Genomic DNA, 17,566 nt, shown 5'->3' with positions numbered 1-17,566 from the left:
CCCATCTAACTGAAGACCGCCATGAAAATAAAATAACCATCATAACCATAACGAACAGCTGACTGAAGATGTGACGTCCAGGCATTCATGTGGTTGAGTCCGTTTCTGAGGTTACATGGACTCTTTACAATATGATGAAACTTTGTTGCTCCTTGCTGAAACAAGCAAGATCTTTTAGCGAATGAGTCTTTGGTTGCCTAGGCAACACCCTATGTAGTAGCAGCACACATAGAAATAGAATGAATAGAATGGGCTTCAAACATCTAACCCTGGCAATTTGCCTGGTAAACTCATTGGTCCACTCGCAATCGCTGCCTGGTATTGTGATGCAATAATTTCCATGGTAATGTAGAATGTTAATTCAAATGATGTTAACTGATGTGGCTCATGCAATGGCATGTATATTTTGTAACGTCAGTTGAGTTGAATCAACAAATCACAGCACATATTGATTGGTACACTTCCTGCTTTTACTTCCTGCTTCTACTTCCTGCTTTGCTCCTATGGGTACACTTGCAATGGCCACCAGTCCACCCATTATGCCATCATTGAGTTGAATGGAGATGCCCATTCTGTTGATTCTATTTCTATGCTAGCACATGCAGTCAGGAGCAAAGGAGAGGCAAAAATATGTGTCTTAAGAAAAATGTAAATGTTAATTTGGCTGACCAATAACTGTCATCTAAAATGTGCATACCTTCATTCTGCAATCACGTCTATCTGCCTTGATAGAAAACTGCTAGTGCTTAGGGCTGAGAATTGCCAGTGACCTCATAATACGATATGATCACTATACTTAGGTACTTATACGATATATATTGCGATTCGATACTGCGGTTTAATTACGATTTGATGTTCCAAACATATTGCTCACTATACACTGAGTGTACATAACATTTAACATTTAAGTCATCTTATCCAGAGCGACTTACAAATTGGTGCATTCACCTTATAATATCCAGTGGAACAACCACTTTACAATAGTGCATCTAACTCTTTTAAGGGGGGGGTTAGAAGGATTACTTTATCCTATCCCAGGTATTCCTTAAAGAGGACCCGCTCTTTCCATGACATAGATTGACCAGGTGAATCCAGGTGAAAGCTATCATCCCTTATTGATGTCACTTGTTAAATCCACTCCAATCACTGTAGATGAAGGGGAGGAGACAGGTTAAAGAAAGATTTTTAAGCCAATTGAGACATGGATTATGTATGTAGCTATTCAGAGGGTGAATGGACAAGACAAAAGATTCAAACGCCTTTGAACGGGGTATGGTAGTAGGTGCCAGGCGCTCCGGTTTGAGTGTGTCAACTTACACGCGCTACAATTTCCACCACCCGAAGGACATCCAGCCAACTTGACACAACATTGGGAAGCATTGGAGTCAACATGGGCCAGCATCCCTGTGGAACTCTTTTGACACCTTGTAAGAGTCCATGCCCTGACGAATTGAGGCTGTTCTGAGGGCATAGGGGTGAATCTCAGTATTAGGAGGGTTCCTAATGTTTGGTATACTCAGTCTGCTGCAGAGAGACGAGAGCATGAGAAAATCCGTTTTTTTTTCCAGTCATGGAAATACAACGTTACCTAACAAAAAATGTCAGTATCGCTATGTAACTATCGATCACTACTAGTGCTGGACTCATTTGGGGAGTAATGGAGTTTTTAGAATAGATTTGATATTCTGGTAGCAGTACAACTGTGACAGACATCAATTCCTGTAGTCGGTGTATCCATCCATCCATCCATCCATCCATCCATCCATCCATTCATCATCTTTAGCAGGGCTGCCAGCACGAGAGAGGACCATCATTAATTTCTACATCAGTTTCAGCTCTGCCAATTCATCCCCACAAACTGAATCTGAATTATTTTACAGGAAGATGTCATCTAAAATGGATGGCCAAACATGTCATAGGTATCTATCTGTCTGTTGGGCTGTTTTGGTTGAGGCCTACTGTAGCTAAACATTGCTGTTTTCATCACCAGATGAGACCTGTTGAGAGCACCAATCCAAATGTTGTCTGCTTTCACCCAACAGCAATCTGTGGTTTCTGGCACCACCAATCTGCACTGAAATGTAAATGTACCAATCCTTTAGAGAGCCAGGCTGGTCTGGCTTATAGGTTAAATACAGAAGGAAGAATCCTAGGAGGAGAAACACACAGGAGCATCAGATGGAAGGACAGTCAAACAGCTGGTCATTAGTGTTGACTTACAGTGCATTCGGAAAGTATTCAGACCCCTTAACTTCTTCCACATTTTGTTACGTTACAGACTTATTCTGAAGTTGATTAAATTATTTTTTCCCCTCATCAGTCTACACACAGTACCCCATAATGACAAAGCTAAAACAGGTTTTTAGAAATTGTAGCAAATTTATAACAAATAAAAAACAAATACTTTACTTACGTAAGCATTCAGACCCTTTGCTATGAGACTCGAAATTGAGCTTAGGTGCATCCTGTTTCCATTGATCATCCTTGAGATGTTTCTACAACTTGATTGGAATCCACCTGTGGTAAATTCAATTGATTGGACATGATTTGGAAAGGCACACACCTGTCTATATAAGGTCCCACAGTTGACAGTGCATTTCAGAGCAAAAACCAAGCCATGAGGTCAAAGGAATTGTACGTAGAGCTCTGAAACAGGATTGTGTTGAGGCACAGATCTGGGGAAGGGTATCAAAACATTTCTGCAGCATTGAAGGTCCCCAAGCACAGAGTGGCCTCCATCATTCTTTAATGGAAGAAGTTTGGAACCACCAAGACTCTTCCTAGACCTGGCCCCCCAGCCAAACTGAGCATTTGGGGGAGAAGGGCCATGGTCAGGGATGTGACCAAGAACCCTGCTGGTCACTCTGACAGAGCTCCAGAGTTCCTCTGTGGAGATGGGAGAACCTTCCAGAAGGACAATCTCTGCAGCACTCCACCAATCAGGCCTTTATGGTAGAGTGGCCAAACGGAAGCCACTCCTCAGTAAAAGGCACATGACAGCATGCTTGGAGTTTGCCAAAAGGCACCTAAAGCACACTCAGACCATGAGAAACAAGATTCTCTGGTCTGATGAAACTGAACTCTCAAGAGTCACCTCTGGTGGAAACCTGGAACCATCCCTACGGTGAAGCATAGTGGTGGCAGCATCATGCTGTGGGGATGTTTTTCAGTGGCAGGGACTGGGACTAGTCAGGATCGAGGGAAAGATGAATGGAGCAAAGTACAGAGAGGTCCTTGATGAAAACCTGCTCCAGAGCGCTCAGGACCTCAGACTGGGGCGAAGCTTCACCTTCCAACAGGACAACTACCCTAAGCACACAGCCAAGACAAGGCAGGAGTGGTTTCGGGACAACTCTCTGAATGTCCTTGAGTGGCCCAGAGAGAGCCCGGACTTGAACCCGATCAAACATCTCTGGAGAGACCTGAAAATAGCTGTGCAGTGACACTCCCCATCCATCCTGATAGAGCTTGAGAAGGTTTGCAGAGAAGAATGGGAGAAACTTCCCAAATACAGGTGTGCCAAGCTTGTAGCATCATACCTAAGAAGACTCAAGGCTATAATCACTGCCAAAGGTGCTTCAACAATGTACTGAGTAAAGGGTCTGAATACTTATCTAAATGTGATATTTCCTTTGTGTGTGTGTGTGTGTGTGTGTGTGTGTGTGTATATATGGCAACATCGGCATTGGCCCGATATCTAGTTTAACGGCGATGTGCAAAACCGATGTGTATATATATATATATATATACACACTACCGTTCAAAAGTTTGGGGTCACTTAGAAATGTCCTTGTTTTTGAAAGAAAATATTTTTTGGGTCTATTAAAATAACATCAAATTGATCAGAAATAAAGTGTAGACATTGTTAATGTTGTAAATGACTATTGTAGCTGGAAACGGCTGATTTTTAATGGAATATCTACATAGGCGTACAGAGTCCCATTATCAGCAACCATCACTCATGTGTTCCAATGGCACGTAGTGTTAGCTAATCCAAGTTTATCATTTTAAAAGGCTAATTGATCATTAGAAAACCCTTTTGCAATTATGTTAGCACAGCTAACCTGTTTGTGCTGATTAAAGAAGCAATACAACTGGCCTTCTTTAGACTAGGAGTGGGAGGCCCCGGTGCACAACTGAGCAAGAGGACAAGTAGATTAGACAAGTGTAATATTCATATGTGTAAACATACTGAATTATAATTGGATGCATTTTACCACATATCATACAGTGCTATGATTGGTTAAGACCTCCCAGAGGGTTAGGTCATGGTCAGTTGATCATGGTTGGAGATAAGTGAACATGCAAGTTGTAGCTAGCTAATAAAGAGCTACGTTAAGAAATATCCTGTAGTTCTGCATTTTATTATTTTGTACAAAGCGTGCAAAACAAGACAACAAGTACATCACTTGTTCAAATGTCAGTTGTGAAGCTAATAGCAGTGACAGCCATAGCAAGTAGCTCATGGATGTGCGGTTCAACAATACTGTGTAACTCCGATAGGGCAATATCTGAAAAATAGCACCGACTTGGTAGTATGTACCAGTCGGCGAAAGCCAACATCATCCACGACAGAACGTTTGATTGTCAAGGGCAATGAATTCCATTATCTTGACCTTAATGGATTTTGCCTTTGGGTTGTCTCGCTGAAATGTTCTTAGTCTTTCAAATGACTGCTCGACTTGAACTTGTTTAGTTGTTGGAAGTGAGCGCCTAGTTATTTTCCTGGTTTAGTTTTAAGTAGTCGCTGAACGTCTGGGGGTGATGCACTTTCAAATTAGTTATTAGGTTTGTGGTATTGAAAGATTTCACTTTCTCCCCTCCTTGGCAAATAATAGCAGCACATACGTTGCATATGGCCTTTTTGTTATCTTCCTTTGAAACTTCAAAATAGATCCACACAGCAGACTTTGTGGGCTAGTTTAGGAATGATGTGTTGCACGTGTAGCACTGTATTTTTCAAGGCATCATTGCGTCATCTACCTACGTTATATAGGTATGCACGTCAGCTTTGACATCGGTTTTGCACATCGCCGTTAAACTAGACATCGGGCCGATGCCGATGTTGCCATTTTTAGCTAATGTCGGCTGATTCTGATATGCTTACCGATATATCGTGCATCCCTAGTCAGTAACAGGGTAAATTAAGTTTAATTTAAGATGTTACATAGAATTTATCCTGTGAAACATGTTTTGCAAAGATTCATGCTGAATATTGACTATAATTGGGATTTCTGTATTTACAGTAGATTTTGGGGGATTGACATACAGAACTTTGTTTCAAAGAAAACAGGACAGGTTTATTTAAGAAATTCTGACATTGATAAAGATGTAGTATATTTCATTCAACTGCTTGTAATATTAGGTACATTTAATATTCACCAATGCAAATGGTCTAACTCAACCTAACTTAAATTAATTTAAACAATGGCACTACTTTAACTACAATTAAAACAATAAGGAAATTAAAACTTGTTGTATTATTAATTCATATGATGTGTCTGTTTAATGTAAAAGGTTTGTATGTATGCTTGTTTGCATGTGGCTATATTTAGTTGTTGATATGTTTGTTAACTTAACAAACGTTGATAAAAAATGTCTTCATAATACAGGCGAATGCATATTATTCGATAGGATTGTGTGTACGCACTGAGTTATTGGGCTTGCTTTAGCTTATTTAATGGGGCTACAGATGACAAACAATCCCTTCCATGTAGGACTTGTTTTGTTGGCAATTGCTCAGAGAGCATATTATTTTATTGTACTGATCAACAACATTTGAACAGAAGAAGCAATATCTTCTTTTATGAACGTGTGTGCTGTTTCTTTAAGAAAGGAATGATTTATGAATCATTTAGGAGGCAGAAAGTGGCTGTGCAATCTCACTTTATGGTTATGGAATCTAGTGGCAACTAGACAGGAGGTGGGTGAGATAAAGCAGTTAATTGGTTTTTAGTGGTGAGGGAGACTACGTGAATTAATAAAGTTTTTAGTGACAATCAGCTTTCAAATCAGTATATTTTGCGCTATGGTTAGCATATTATCAGAAAGTACTAGGGTAGTGAATTAATGTTTGCTTCAGCTGTAAGCTAGCAAGGAAAGTTAGCCTACAATTTAAGCTGGAAGCTACCTGTATTGTCTTGCATTGTAAACGTGTTCTAGCCTGTATGGACATTGTTTTGCGAACAGTAATGAACAGTTTCAACATTTCTACATGCTGTGTTGCATTATTCTTCTGTGCAGCATGAGTGGGAAAATAACAATGCAGCAAGGAATGAGTGGAGCAGGAACTTTGCTCTTTGTACTATAAAGGGGGTGTCCTGATAGACAGACTTGATCCTCTCAATCACGTGAGACACATTTGACAGTAGAACTGAACGTAACAAAAATTCCACCGTTTTTTGTACTATTATTTTTTTGTATAAAAAATTCGGTATACCATGCAACACTAATGCTCTGTCCGATGGCAAACCCAGATGACCCTACAGTATAACATACTCTACTCTCTTAGCTGGGGGAACAGTGTGTTGGATGAGGTGTTTGCCCAGGGGCTGCTAACTGATTGATTGACTGACTGACTCCAAGGACAAAAACCCATCTCGCGTCCAGCTCTTCTGTCTGTCCATCTGCTCACTCTCCATCAGACCCTCAACTCTGCCAGGTCTGGCTGCTCCCTCCATCCCTCAGAAGTCATTTAATCAGGGATGTAGTGTTTTTTTCCAGGGGTTCTTCCTTCCTGATTTTCTGGCAGGATCCTCCATTCATACATTGAAATTGATCTACTGTAATTGTACCCCTCAAACTAATATTCCTACTTCCTCTCCATAATACACACAGAGCAGGGTGATCTCAACTCATATGTGTCCTCCATATGGGCATTAAGAACATGGCAGGGCCCCTTGTTCAACTGGCCTTCACATAAACACAAGCTCATGATGGGCATCTGAACTGGAAATGAAAGTCAGTCACCCCTCTAACGGTTCGTCCTGCTGGCCATTCATTGGAGGCTCTGAGGATAGCGAGCTGGTTTGTGTTGTGCCAAGGAGTTGACAAGGACAAGTAAGAGGAAGGGACAGGGTGGATCAACCGCTAAGTTCATAAAACTCCGGAGTCCGTGATTACGTCTTAGATTTATGTCAGACCAGATGCGGTTAAGATGGAGGGAGGGCATGTCGGATTATACTGTTGTTTTTTAAATCAAATCAAATGTTATTGGTCACATACACATGGTTAGCAGATGTTATTGCGAGTGTAGCGAAATGCTTGTGCTTCTAGTTTTGACAGTGCAGCAATATCTAACAAGTAATCTAACAATTCCACAACATCTACCTAATACACACATCTAAGTAAAGGGATGTAATAAGCTTATATACATATAAATGTATAGGTAGCCTAGTTGTTAGAGCGTTGGACTAGTAACCGAAAGGTTGCAAGATTGAATCCCCTAGCTGACAAGGTAAAAATCTGTTGTTCTGCCCCTGAACAAGGCAGTTAACCCACTGTTCCTAGTCCGTCATTGAAAATAAGAATTTGTTCTTAACTGACTTGCCTAGTTAAATAAAGGTAAGATAATATGTGAGTGATGACTAAGCGGCATAGGCAAGATGCAATAGATGGTATAAAAATACAGTATATACATATGGGATGAGTAATGCAAGATATGTGGAATTATTAATGTGACTAGTGATATATTTATTAAAGTGGCCAATGATTTCAAGTCTATGTAGGCAGCAGCCTCTCTGTGTTAGTGACGGCTATTGCCAGATATGTGTTTGTGATCTCTCTTTAGTCTCTACTTTCTTATCCGTGCTCTGAGTGTGACTAACAGGTTATAGGAGTTCAGTGCCAGCCAGGCAGGCTGCAGTGTGGTGGGCTGATTGAGCCTTCTCTACTGAAAAGGCCCACTCATTGAGCTGTCATCTGTCATCCACTACCCTGAGAGCAGCGTTAGTTGTAAGATCAGCAGCATTGGTTTGAAAGTACAAACAATACAACATTGGTTGGCAGACAGGGAGAGGAGGGAGGCTATATAGGGGCTATGGAGGGAGAGTCGGGAGGCTTTTTGGGACTGTGGGAGTATGGAAAGGAAGAGGGACTGTGGGAGAATGTTTCCCCTGAAGGACATGAGCAGCTGAATGTTAATGACACAACACCATGAGAATGTGGTCTGTAATAAGAAAGTGGTCTGGAAGCAGTAAGCAATCTCTACTGCAGTGCAGAGATTCATCAAGGGGACCAAAAGACTAATCACCAAACGTACAGCAGCCACGCCACTGGTTTGCTAGAAAGCTGAAATTATTATTGAACAGCACTACATGCACATCTTCGTATGCTCATTTATCACTCCAGTGTTAATCTGCTAAATTGTAATTATTTGCTCCTATGGCCTATTTATTGCCTACCTCCTCATGCCTTTTGCACACACTGTATATAGACTTTCGTTTTTCTACTGTATCATTGACTTGTTTCTTGTGTTATTGGCTTGTTTGTTTACTCCATGTGTAACTCTGTGTTGTTGTCTGTGTCACACTGCTTTGCTTTATCTTGGCCAGGTCGCAGTTGTAAATGAGAACTTGTTCTCAACTTGCCTACCTGGTTAAATAAAGGTGAAATAAAAAAATAAAAAAATTGATCGTATTGTATCTTTAAGCTGGAATCCTTAATGGTGAAACTGCCACTTCCCTTTGGGATATTACAACAACAAAGACGTTAATGCAAACAACAAACACTGTTGTTTTTTTCTCCCTTGGACATAATTGCATGTGTGATAGAACAGCAGAATATGTACTGCAATGTTTTTACCACACTGCTTGACACACCTCCGTTCGGTCCACAAAACCAAAACAATAACAAAGGTACTGGGGCGGACAGTGGCGCTTTTTTCCCCAATGCAGATTCCATCTTTAATGTAATGTCCTGGCAAGACTTGTAAATGTGGAGTGAAAGCATGTACATGGTCTCGATGCGTGTGTTCTATCTCTGTGTTCCAGAATGGCACTGACTATGGGTTCTTGGTGCGTCAGAACTCTGAGCTGCTGCAAGCTCTGGATGTGTTGGAGAAGACCTGCACCAACCTGAGAGAGGAGAACGGCCTGCTGGTGAGTGTTTACATGGACTAGACTAGAGGTCTGGACGAGAACTAGGGGCTAGGTAGAGGCCTCGTCTAGACTAAAGTTGATAATAAACTCACAATTCTTTAAGGCAATATTGCAGAGCAATGTTGCCTGCAATGGTTGCAGAAACTTTTTTCCTTTGAAAATTTGCAATTTTGACCGGCAGCACCACCTTGTGGGCAATCTTTAGGAATCCTTCAACCAGAGCGCAGATATTGGTCATGTGACCATGGTGGATGTTTTTGAGAGGGAGCGAGAGAGAATCAACTCCTGTTTTGGAGTAAAATGTTAGCCTTTCACGTCTCATGTTGCCTCACTACAATTTTTCTCATGACACGTTAATATATACTGTATACTGACCAAAAATACACTGCTCAAAAAAATAAAGGGAACACTTAAACAACACAATGTAACTCCAAGTCAATCACACTTCTGTGAAATCAAACTGTCCACTTAGGAAGCAACACTGATTGACAATAAATTTCACATGCTGTTGTGCAAATGGAATAGACAACAGATGGAAATTATGGGCAATTAGCAAGACACCCCCAATAAAGGAGTGGTTCTGCAGGTGGTGACCACAGACCACTTCTCAGTTCCTATGCTTCCTGGCTGATGTTTTGGTCACTTTTGAATGCTGGCAGTGCTTTCACTCTAGTGGTAGCATGAGACGGAGTCTACAGCCCACACAAGTGGCTCAGGTAGTGCAGCTCATCCAGGATGGCACATCAATGCAAGCTGTGGCAAGAAGGTTTGCTGTGTCTGTCAGCGTAGTGTCCAGAGCATGGAGGCGCTACCAGGAGACAGGCCAGTACATCAGGAGACGTGGAGGAGGCCGTAGGAGGCCAACAACCCAGCAGCAGGACCACTACCTCCGCCTTTGTGCAAGGAGGAGCAGGAGGAGCACTGCCAGAGCCCTGCAAAATGACCTCCAGCAGGCCACAAATGTGCATGTGTCTGTTCAAACGGTCAGAAACAAACTCCATGAGGGTGGTATGAGGGCCCGACGTCCACAGGTGGGGGTTGTGCTTACAGCCCAACACCGTGCAGGACGTTTGGCATTTGCCAGAGAACACCAAGATTGGCAGATTCGCCACTGGCGCCCTGTGCTCTTCACAGATGAAAGCAGGTTCACACTGAGCACGTGACAGACGTGACAGAGTCTGGAGACGCCGTGGAGAACGTTCTGCTGCCTGCAACATCCTCCAGCATGACCGGTTTGGCGGTGGGTCAGTCATTGTGTGGGGTGGCATTTCTTTGGGGGGCCGCACAGCCCTCCATGTGCTCGCCAGAGGTAGCCTGACTGCCATTAGGTACCGAGATGAGATCCTCAGACCCCTTGTGAGACCATATGCTGGTGCGGTTGGCCCTGGGTTCCTCCTAATGCAAGACAATGCTAGACCTCATGTGGCTGGAGTGTGTCAGCAGTTCCTGCAAGAGGAAGGCATTGATGCTATGGACCGCCCATTCCCCAGACCTGAATCTAATTGAGCACATCTGGGACATCATGTCTCGCTCCATCCACCAACGCCACGTTGCACCACAGACTGTCCAGGAGTTGGCGGATGCTTTAGTCCAGGTCTGGGAGGAGATCCCTCAGGAGACCATCCGCCACCTCATCAGGAGCATGCCCAGGCGTTGTAGGGAGGTCATACAGGCACGTGGAGGCCACACACACTACTAAGCCTCATTTTGACTTGTTTTAAGGACATTACATCAAAGTTGGATCAGCCTGTAGTGTGGTTTTCCACTTTAATTTTGAGTGTGACTCCAAATCCAGACCTCCATGGGTTGATAAATTTGGTTTCCATTGATTATTTTTGTGTGATTTTGTTGTCAGCACATTCAACTATGTAAAGAAAAAAGTATTTAATAAGATTATTTCATTCATTCAGATCTAGGATGTGTTATTTCAGTGTTCCCTTTATTTTTTTGAGCAGTGTATAAACACAACATGTAAAGACCTTTAGAGTTTAATTCAGGAGATGGTAACTCTTTAAACAACCGCTCTCGTGGTGCCCCAAATTCCAAATTAGTTAATTGTTACATGATTCATTTAATCGGGTAACAATTAAACATAGTTAGTTGATTCGATAAATAACAGTCATCAGATTAATGAAAGTAAAGTCATGGTATGTAAACACGGTACAAACATTGTTAGGCACAGACAACAGCGCGAAGGGAAAAAGTGTCATGATAATCATTTGTACACTGCAAACTGACCACAACTCATCCCATAAAGAGATTGTATTTGAAAATAACAATAATTTCATAACTTGATTATATTGAGACAGGATCACATCTCGTTTCTGTTCGTAGGAATACTTGGTGAACAGATTTCCTAAGGGAAACACTTGTTTTGCTGAATTCCTAGTGATTTTAGTCTTTTTGTGACCAAAATGTTTAATTTGGGCGTAGTCCGTGAGGGAATGAATCTAAATGGTACAGGCTTGCCACTCAGGTAATTTACTATCCAATGGCTTAGCCCCTTTTATACGCTGGCTGTATGAGTACAAGTGGTGTGTTTTTTTAGAAGGGGTGTGACCAAGATACAGATCATTCCTTAACTGTGCTCTGTACACAAGGTTTTATGCTTCTTGCAGGACCTTTAGAGCATTGGTAAGGAATGATCAGTCTCCCGCCACCATTCACTATGCAGGAGGATGAGGTGAGAACTGTTTTCAAAAACACAACATAAGGAAAGCCGAAGGGCCGGATCAACTTGCACCAGCTGTGCTCCACTACTATGTTGAACAATTGGCCCTGTTCACTTACATTTTTAACACTTCCTGATGCCAATGTACAGTACCACAGTGCTTCAAAGTACCATCATCCATGTCCCCAAATCACCTAAAACAACGCCACAGGACTACGTGCTGTCCCCCTGCTCTTCTCCCTCTTTACGAACCAGTTTACATCTCAGGAGACCACAGTTAAGGTTTTTAAATATGCTGAGGACACACTAAGAAGAGACTAGAGAGGGTTGTATCGAAAGCCTCAAAGATCACTGGCTGAGACCTTCCTTTTGTGAGCTCTCTGTACACCAAGCTCTCCTCCAAATGTGCAGAAAAAAATAATCAACGACCCCTCTCATCCAGCTAATTACCTCTTTCAGCCCCTACCCCATGGTAGGTGCTAGAGGTCATTGACCACCAAACCTGATTTATTCCCCCCCAGCAGTCAGAACATTGATCTCCCTATGGCTACTCCAGGGACCATGCACTTTATGGAGTTATTGACTTTATGGATTGTTGATATTTATATCTATGAATTGTGGTGATGCTATTCTAGTTGCTTGTCACAAATGTGTTAATGTACACACTGTATACATTATAATGAATGTGGGTGAATGTTTGTTGTATGAGATAAGGCTGGAGTAGATGCACTCACCCCATTCACGAAAATGATTTGCTCCTACAGTGAGTCACGTGGCCATGGCTTGCTATATAAAGCAGGCAGACAGGCATCCAGGCATTCCGTTACTGTTCGATTGAACGTTAGAATTGGCAAAACGAGTGACCTAAGTGACTTTTAGCATGGTATGATTGTCGGTGCCAGGCACGCCAGATCCAGTATCTCGGAAACGTCCGCCCTCCTGGGCTTTTCACGCACGACAGTGTCTAGCGTTTACCGAGAATGGTACGACAAACAAAAACCATCCAGTCAACGTCAGTCCTGTGGGCGAAAACAGCTCATTGATGAGAGAGGTCAAAGAAGAATTGCAAGACTTGTGCAAGCTAACAGGTGAGCCACAAACAGACAAATAATGGTGCAGTACAACAGTGGTGTGCAGAACGGTATCTCGGAAGGCACAACTCGTCACTTGGACTATTGCAGCAGACGACCACAACGGGTTAGACTCCTATCAGCTAAAAACAAGAAGAAGCGGCTCCAGTGGGCACATAATCATCAACACTGGACAATTGAGGAGTGGGGAAAAAAATTGCCTGGTCCGACGAATTCCAGTTCCTGTTGCATCATGCTGATGTCAGAGTCAGGATTTGGCGTAAGCAGCATGAGTCCATGGACCCATCCTGACTGGTGTCAACAGTATAGGCTGGTGGCAGTGGTGTTCTGGTGTGGGGAATGTTATCCTGGCACACGTTAGGTCTCTTGATACCAATTGAGCAACAATTGAAAAACACAGCGTATCTGAACATTATTGTTGACCAAACCGCTGACCAATCCCATCTTTGGGATGAGATGGAATGGGCATTTCGCAGCATGAATGTACCGCAGTCCAATCTGCAGCTACTGCGGGATGCCATCGTGTCAGCATGGACCAACATCCCTGTGGAAGGTTTTCAACACCTTGTAGAGTCCATGCCCCAAAGAATTCAGACTGTTCTGGAGACAAAGGAGGGTCTGACCCGATACTAGATGGGTGTGCAGTGCCTTCAGAAAGTATTCATACCCCTTGACTTATTTTACATTTTGTTGTTACAGCCTGAATTAAAAAAAATGGATTAAATATATGTTTTTTTAATCTTCAAGCTCTGTCAAGTTGGTTGTTGAACATTGCTAGACAACCATTTTCTTGCCATAGATCTTCAAACACATTTAAGTCAAAACTGTAACTAGGCCACTCAGGAACATTCAATGTTGTCTTGGTAAGCAACTGAAAGGTGAATTTATTATCCTAAAAATGTCCTAGTCCTTGCCGATGACAAGCATAGCCATAACATGATGGAGCCACCATCATGCTTGAAAATATGAAGGGTGGTACTGAGGGATGTGTTGTGTTGGATTTGCCCCAAACATAACGCTTTGTATTCAGGACATAAAGTTAATTTCTTTAGTGCTTTATTGCAATCAGGATGCATGTTTTGGAATATTCTGTACAGGCTTCCGTTTTTTCACTCTGTCATTTAGGTTAGTGGAGTTACTACAGTGTTGTTGATGTAACAATGGTGCAGGAGGAGGTGGCTGATGTTTTACGGGCTCCTAACCAATTGTGCTATATTGTTTGTTTTTCCGCATTGTTTGTAACTTTGTATATAATGTTTCTGCTACCTTCTCTTATGACCAAAAATAGCTTCTGGATATCAGAACACAGATAACTCACCTCAAACTGGGTGAAGATGTTTTATTTAATGAGTCTGACGCGAAGGATATGCTGTTGACCCGGACCAGGACCAAATCCCCATCATTCGCATTAAAAAAAGACGGAGATCGAGGGGGCACAGATCCGGGTGCCTTGTGAGAATTCTTCGGTGAGTGGGTAACCCGCCTCTACCATCCGTTCGTTTGGCCAACGTGCAATCACTGGAGAATAAACTGGATGAGCTCCGTTCGAGGCTATCCTACCAACGGGATATTAAAAACTGTAATATCTTGTGTTTCACCGAGTTGTGGCTGAACGGCAACACGCATAATGTACAGTTGGCTGGGTTTTCCGTGCATCGGCAAGACGGATCAGCGACCTCCGGTAAGACAAGGGGTGGTGGTGTGTGTCTATTTGTCAATAACAGCTGGGGCACAATGTCTAATATTAAGCAATTGCTCGAAGTATTGCTCGCCTAAGGTAGAGTACCTCATGATAAGCTGTAGACCACACTACCTACCAAGAGCGTTTTCATCTATATTTTTCGTAGCTGTCTATTTACCACCATAAACAGATGCTGGCCCTAAGACCACACTCAACGAGCTGTATAAGGCCAAGAAATTCTCACCCAGAAGCGGCGCTCCTAATGGCCGGGGACTTTAATGCAGGCAAACTTAAATCTGTTTTACCTAATTTCTACCAGCACGTCACATGTGCAACCATAAAAAAAGAACTTGAGACCACCTTTTCTCCACACACACAGACACGAACAAAGCTCTCCCTTGTCCACCATTTGGCAAATCTGACCATAATTATATCCTCCTGATTCCTGCTTAGAAGCAAAAACTCAAGCAGGAAGTACCAGTGACTTGCTCAAAACAGAAGTGGTCAGATGATGCAGATGCTATGCTACAGGACTGTTTTGCTAGCACAGACTGGAATATGTTCCGGGATTCATCCAATGGCATTGTGGAGTATACCACCTCAGTCACCGGCTTCATCAATAAGTGCATTGACGATGTCATCCCCACAGTGACCGTACGTACATATCCCAACCAGAATCCATGGATTACAGGCAACATCCGCACCAAGCTAAAGGCTAGAGCGGACGCTTATAAGAAATCTCGCTATGCCCGCAAATGAACCATCAAACAAGCAAAGCATCAATACAGGACTAAGATTGAATCCTACTACACCGGCTCTGATGCTCGTCGGATGTGGCAGGGCTTGCAAACTTTTAAAGACTTCAAAGGGAAACCCAGACGTGATCTGCCCAGTGACGTGAGCCTACCAGACGAGCTAAATGCTTGCCTCGAAGCGAGCATAAAAGGCAACACTGAAGCATACATAAGAGCACCAGCTGTTCCGGACGACTGTGTGATCACGCTTTCCGTAGCCGATGTGAGCAAGACGTTTAAACAGGTCAACATTCACAACAGGTCCCGTGTGGCTCAGTTGGTAGAGCATGGTGTTTGCAGCGCCAGGCTTGTGGGTTCGATTCCCACGGGGGACCAGTACGGGAAGAAAAGAAATGTATGCATTCACTACCGTAAGTCGCTCTGGATAAGAGCGTCTGCTAAATTACTAAAATGTAAATGTAAAGGCCGCGGGGCTAGCCGGATTACCAGGACGTATACTCTGAGCATGCGCGAACCAACTGGCAAGTGTCTTCACTGACATTTTCAACCTCTCACTGACCGAGTTTGTAATACCTACATGTTTCAAGCAGACCACCATAGTCCCTGTGCCCAAGAAAGGGAAGATAACCTGCCTAAATTACTTCCACCCCATAGCACTCACGTTGGTAGCCATGAAATTCTCTGAAAGGCTGGTTATGGCTCACATCAACACCATCATCCCGGAAACCCTAGACCCACTCCAATTCGCATACCGCCCCAACAGATCCAAACACCTCCCTCTGGATCCTGGATTTCCTGACGGGCCGCCCCCAGGTGGTAAGGGTAGGCAACAACACATCTGCCACGCTGATCCTCAACACGGGGTGCGTGCTTAGTCTCCTCCTATACTCCCGTTTCACCCATGTGGCCAAGCATGACTCCAACACCATCATTAAGTTTGCTGACGACACAACGGTGGTAGGCCTGATCAACGACAAAGATGAGACAGCCTATAGGGAGGTCAGAGACCTGGCAGTGTGGTACCAGGACAACAACCTCTCCCTCAACATGAGCAAGATAAAGGAGCTGATTGTGGACTACAGGAAAAAGAGGGCCGAACACGCCCCCATTGACATGGACTGAGCTTCAAGTTCCTTGCTGTCCACATCACCAACAGACTATCATGGTCCAAACACACCAAGACAGTTGTGAAGAGGGAATGACAACACCTACTTAGGAGATTGAAAGGATTTGGCATGGGTCCCCATCCTCAAAAAGTTCTACAGTTGTACCACCGAGAGCATCCTGAAAGGTTGCATCACCGCCTGGTATTGCAGAGGGTAATGCGTACGGCCCATACATCACTGGGGCCAAGCTTCCTGCCATCCAGGACCTCTATACCAGGCAGTGTCAGAGGAAGACCCCCAAAAATTGTCAAAGACTCCAGTCACCCAAGTCATAGACTGTTCTCTCTGCTACCACACGGCAAGCGGTACCGGAGCGCCAAGTCTAGGTCCAAAAGGTTCCTTAACTTCTTGCGGATTAGGGGGACGCTACCGTCCCATTTCGACAATTTCTGGTGAAATTGCAGGGCGCCAAATTCTAATTAAATTACTATAAATATTAAACTTTCATGAAGTCATAAGTGCAATACATCAAAATAAAGCTTAACTTGTTGTTAATCCAGCCAAGGTGTCAGATTTCAAAAAGGCTTTACGGCGAAAGCAAACCATGCAATTATCTGAGGACAGCGCTCAGCACACAAATGCATAACAAATCATTTTCAACCAGGGAGTTGCGACACGAAAATCAGAAATAGCGATATAAAAAAGGCCTTACCTTTGAAGATCTTCTTCTGTTGGCACTCCAAAAGGTCTCAGTTACATTACAAATGGTCCTTTTGTTCAATAATGTCCTTCTTTATATCCATAACATCTCAGTTTAGCTGGCTCGCTTCAGTCAATAATCCACTGGGTTTCCCTCCTTCAAAATGCATACAAAATTAATCCCAAACGTTACCAATAAACTTATCCAAACAAGTCAATCAACGTTTATAATCAATCCTTAGGTACCCTAATACGCAAATAAATGATACAATTTAAGACGGAGAATCGTTATTGTCTTTACCGGAGAAAAATACCAAAGAATGCGCTCTCAGTCACGAGCTTGGAAACACTACAGCCAAAATGGGAGCCACCTAGAAAAACTACAATTACTGGCTCATTTTTCCAAAAACCAGCCTGAAACTCTTTCTAAAGACTGTTGACATCTAGTGCAAGCCCTAGGAACGG

At 43.1% G+C, this 17,566-nt stretch overlaps 1 protein-coding gene across 9 annotated transcripts in view; it reads left to right on the top strand.

Moving 5' to 3' along the window:
* The window catches only part of LOC106567401 (peripheral-type benzodiazepine receptor-associated protein 1), a 196,607-nt gene that overhangs the window by 83,167 nt on the left and 95,874 nt on the right, over positions 1 to 17,566 (top strand). For all 9 annotated transcript variants that reach the window (XM_014136586.2, XM_014136590.2, XM_014136588.2 and 6 more), the window contains one exon: positions 8,991 to 9,098. In XM_014136586.2, the coding sequence (XP_013992061.2) occupies positions 8,991 to 9,098 (108 nt within the window). The remainder of the gene's footprint in view (positions 1 to 8,990; positions 9,099 to 17,566) is intronic.

This window comes from Salmo salar, chromosome ssa13 (assembly GCF_905237065.1).
Source record: "Salmo salar chromosome ssa13, Ssal_v3.1, whole genome shotgun sequence".
In the NCBI taxonomy this organism is placed as follows: domain Eukaryota; kingdom Metazoa; phylum Chordata; class Actinopteri; order Salmoniformes; family Salmonidae; genus Salmo; species Salmo salar.
Note: the sequence above shows the minus strand (reverse complement) of the source record. Positions and strands in the feature narration are given on the sequence as shown.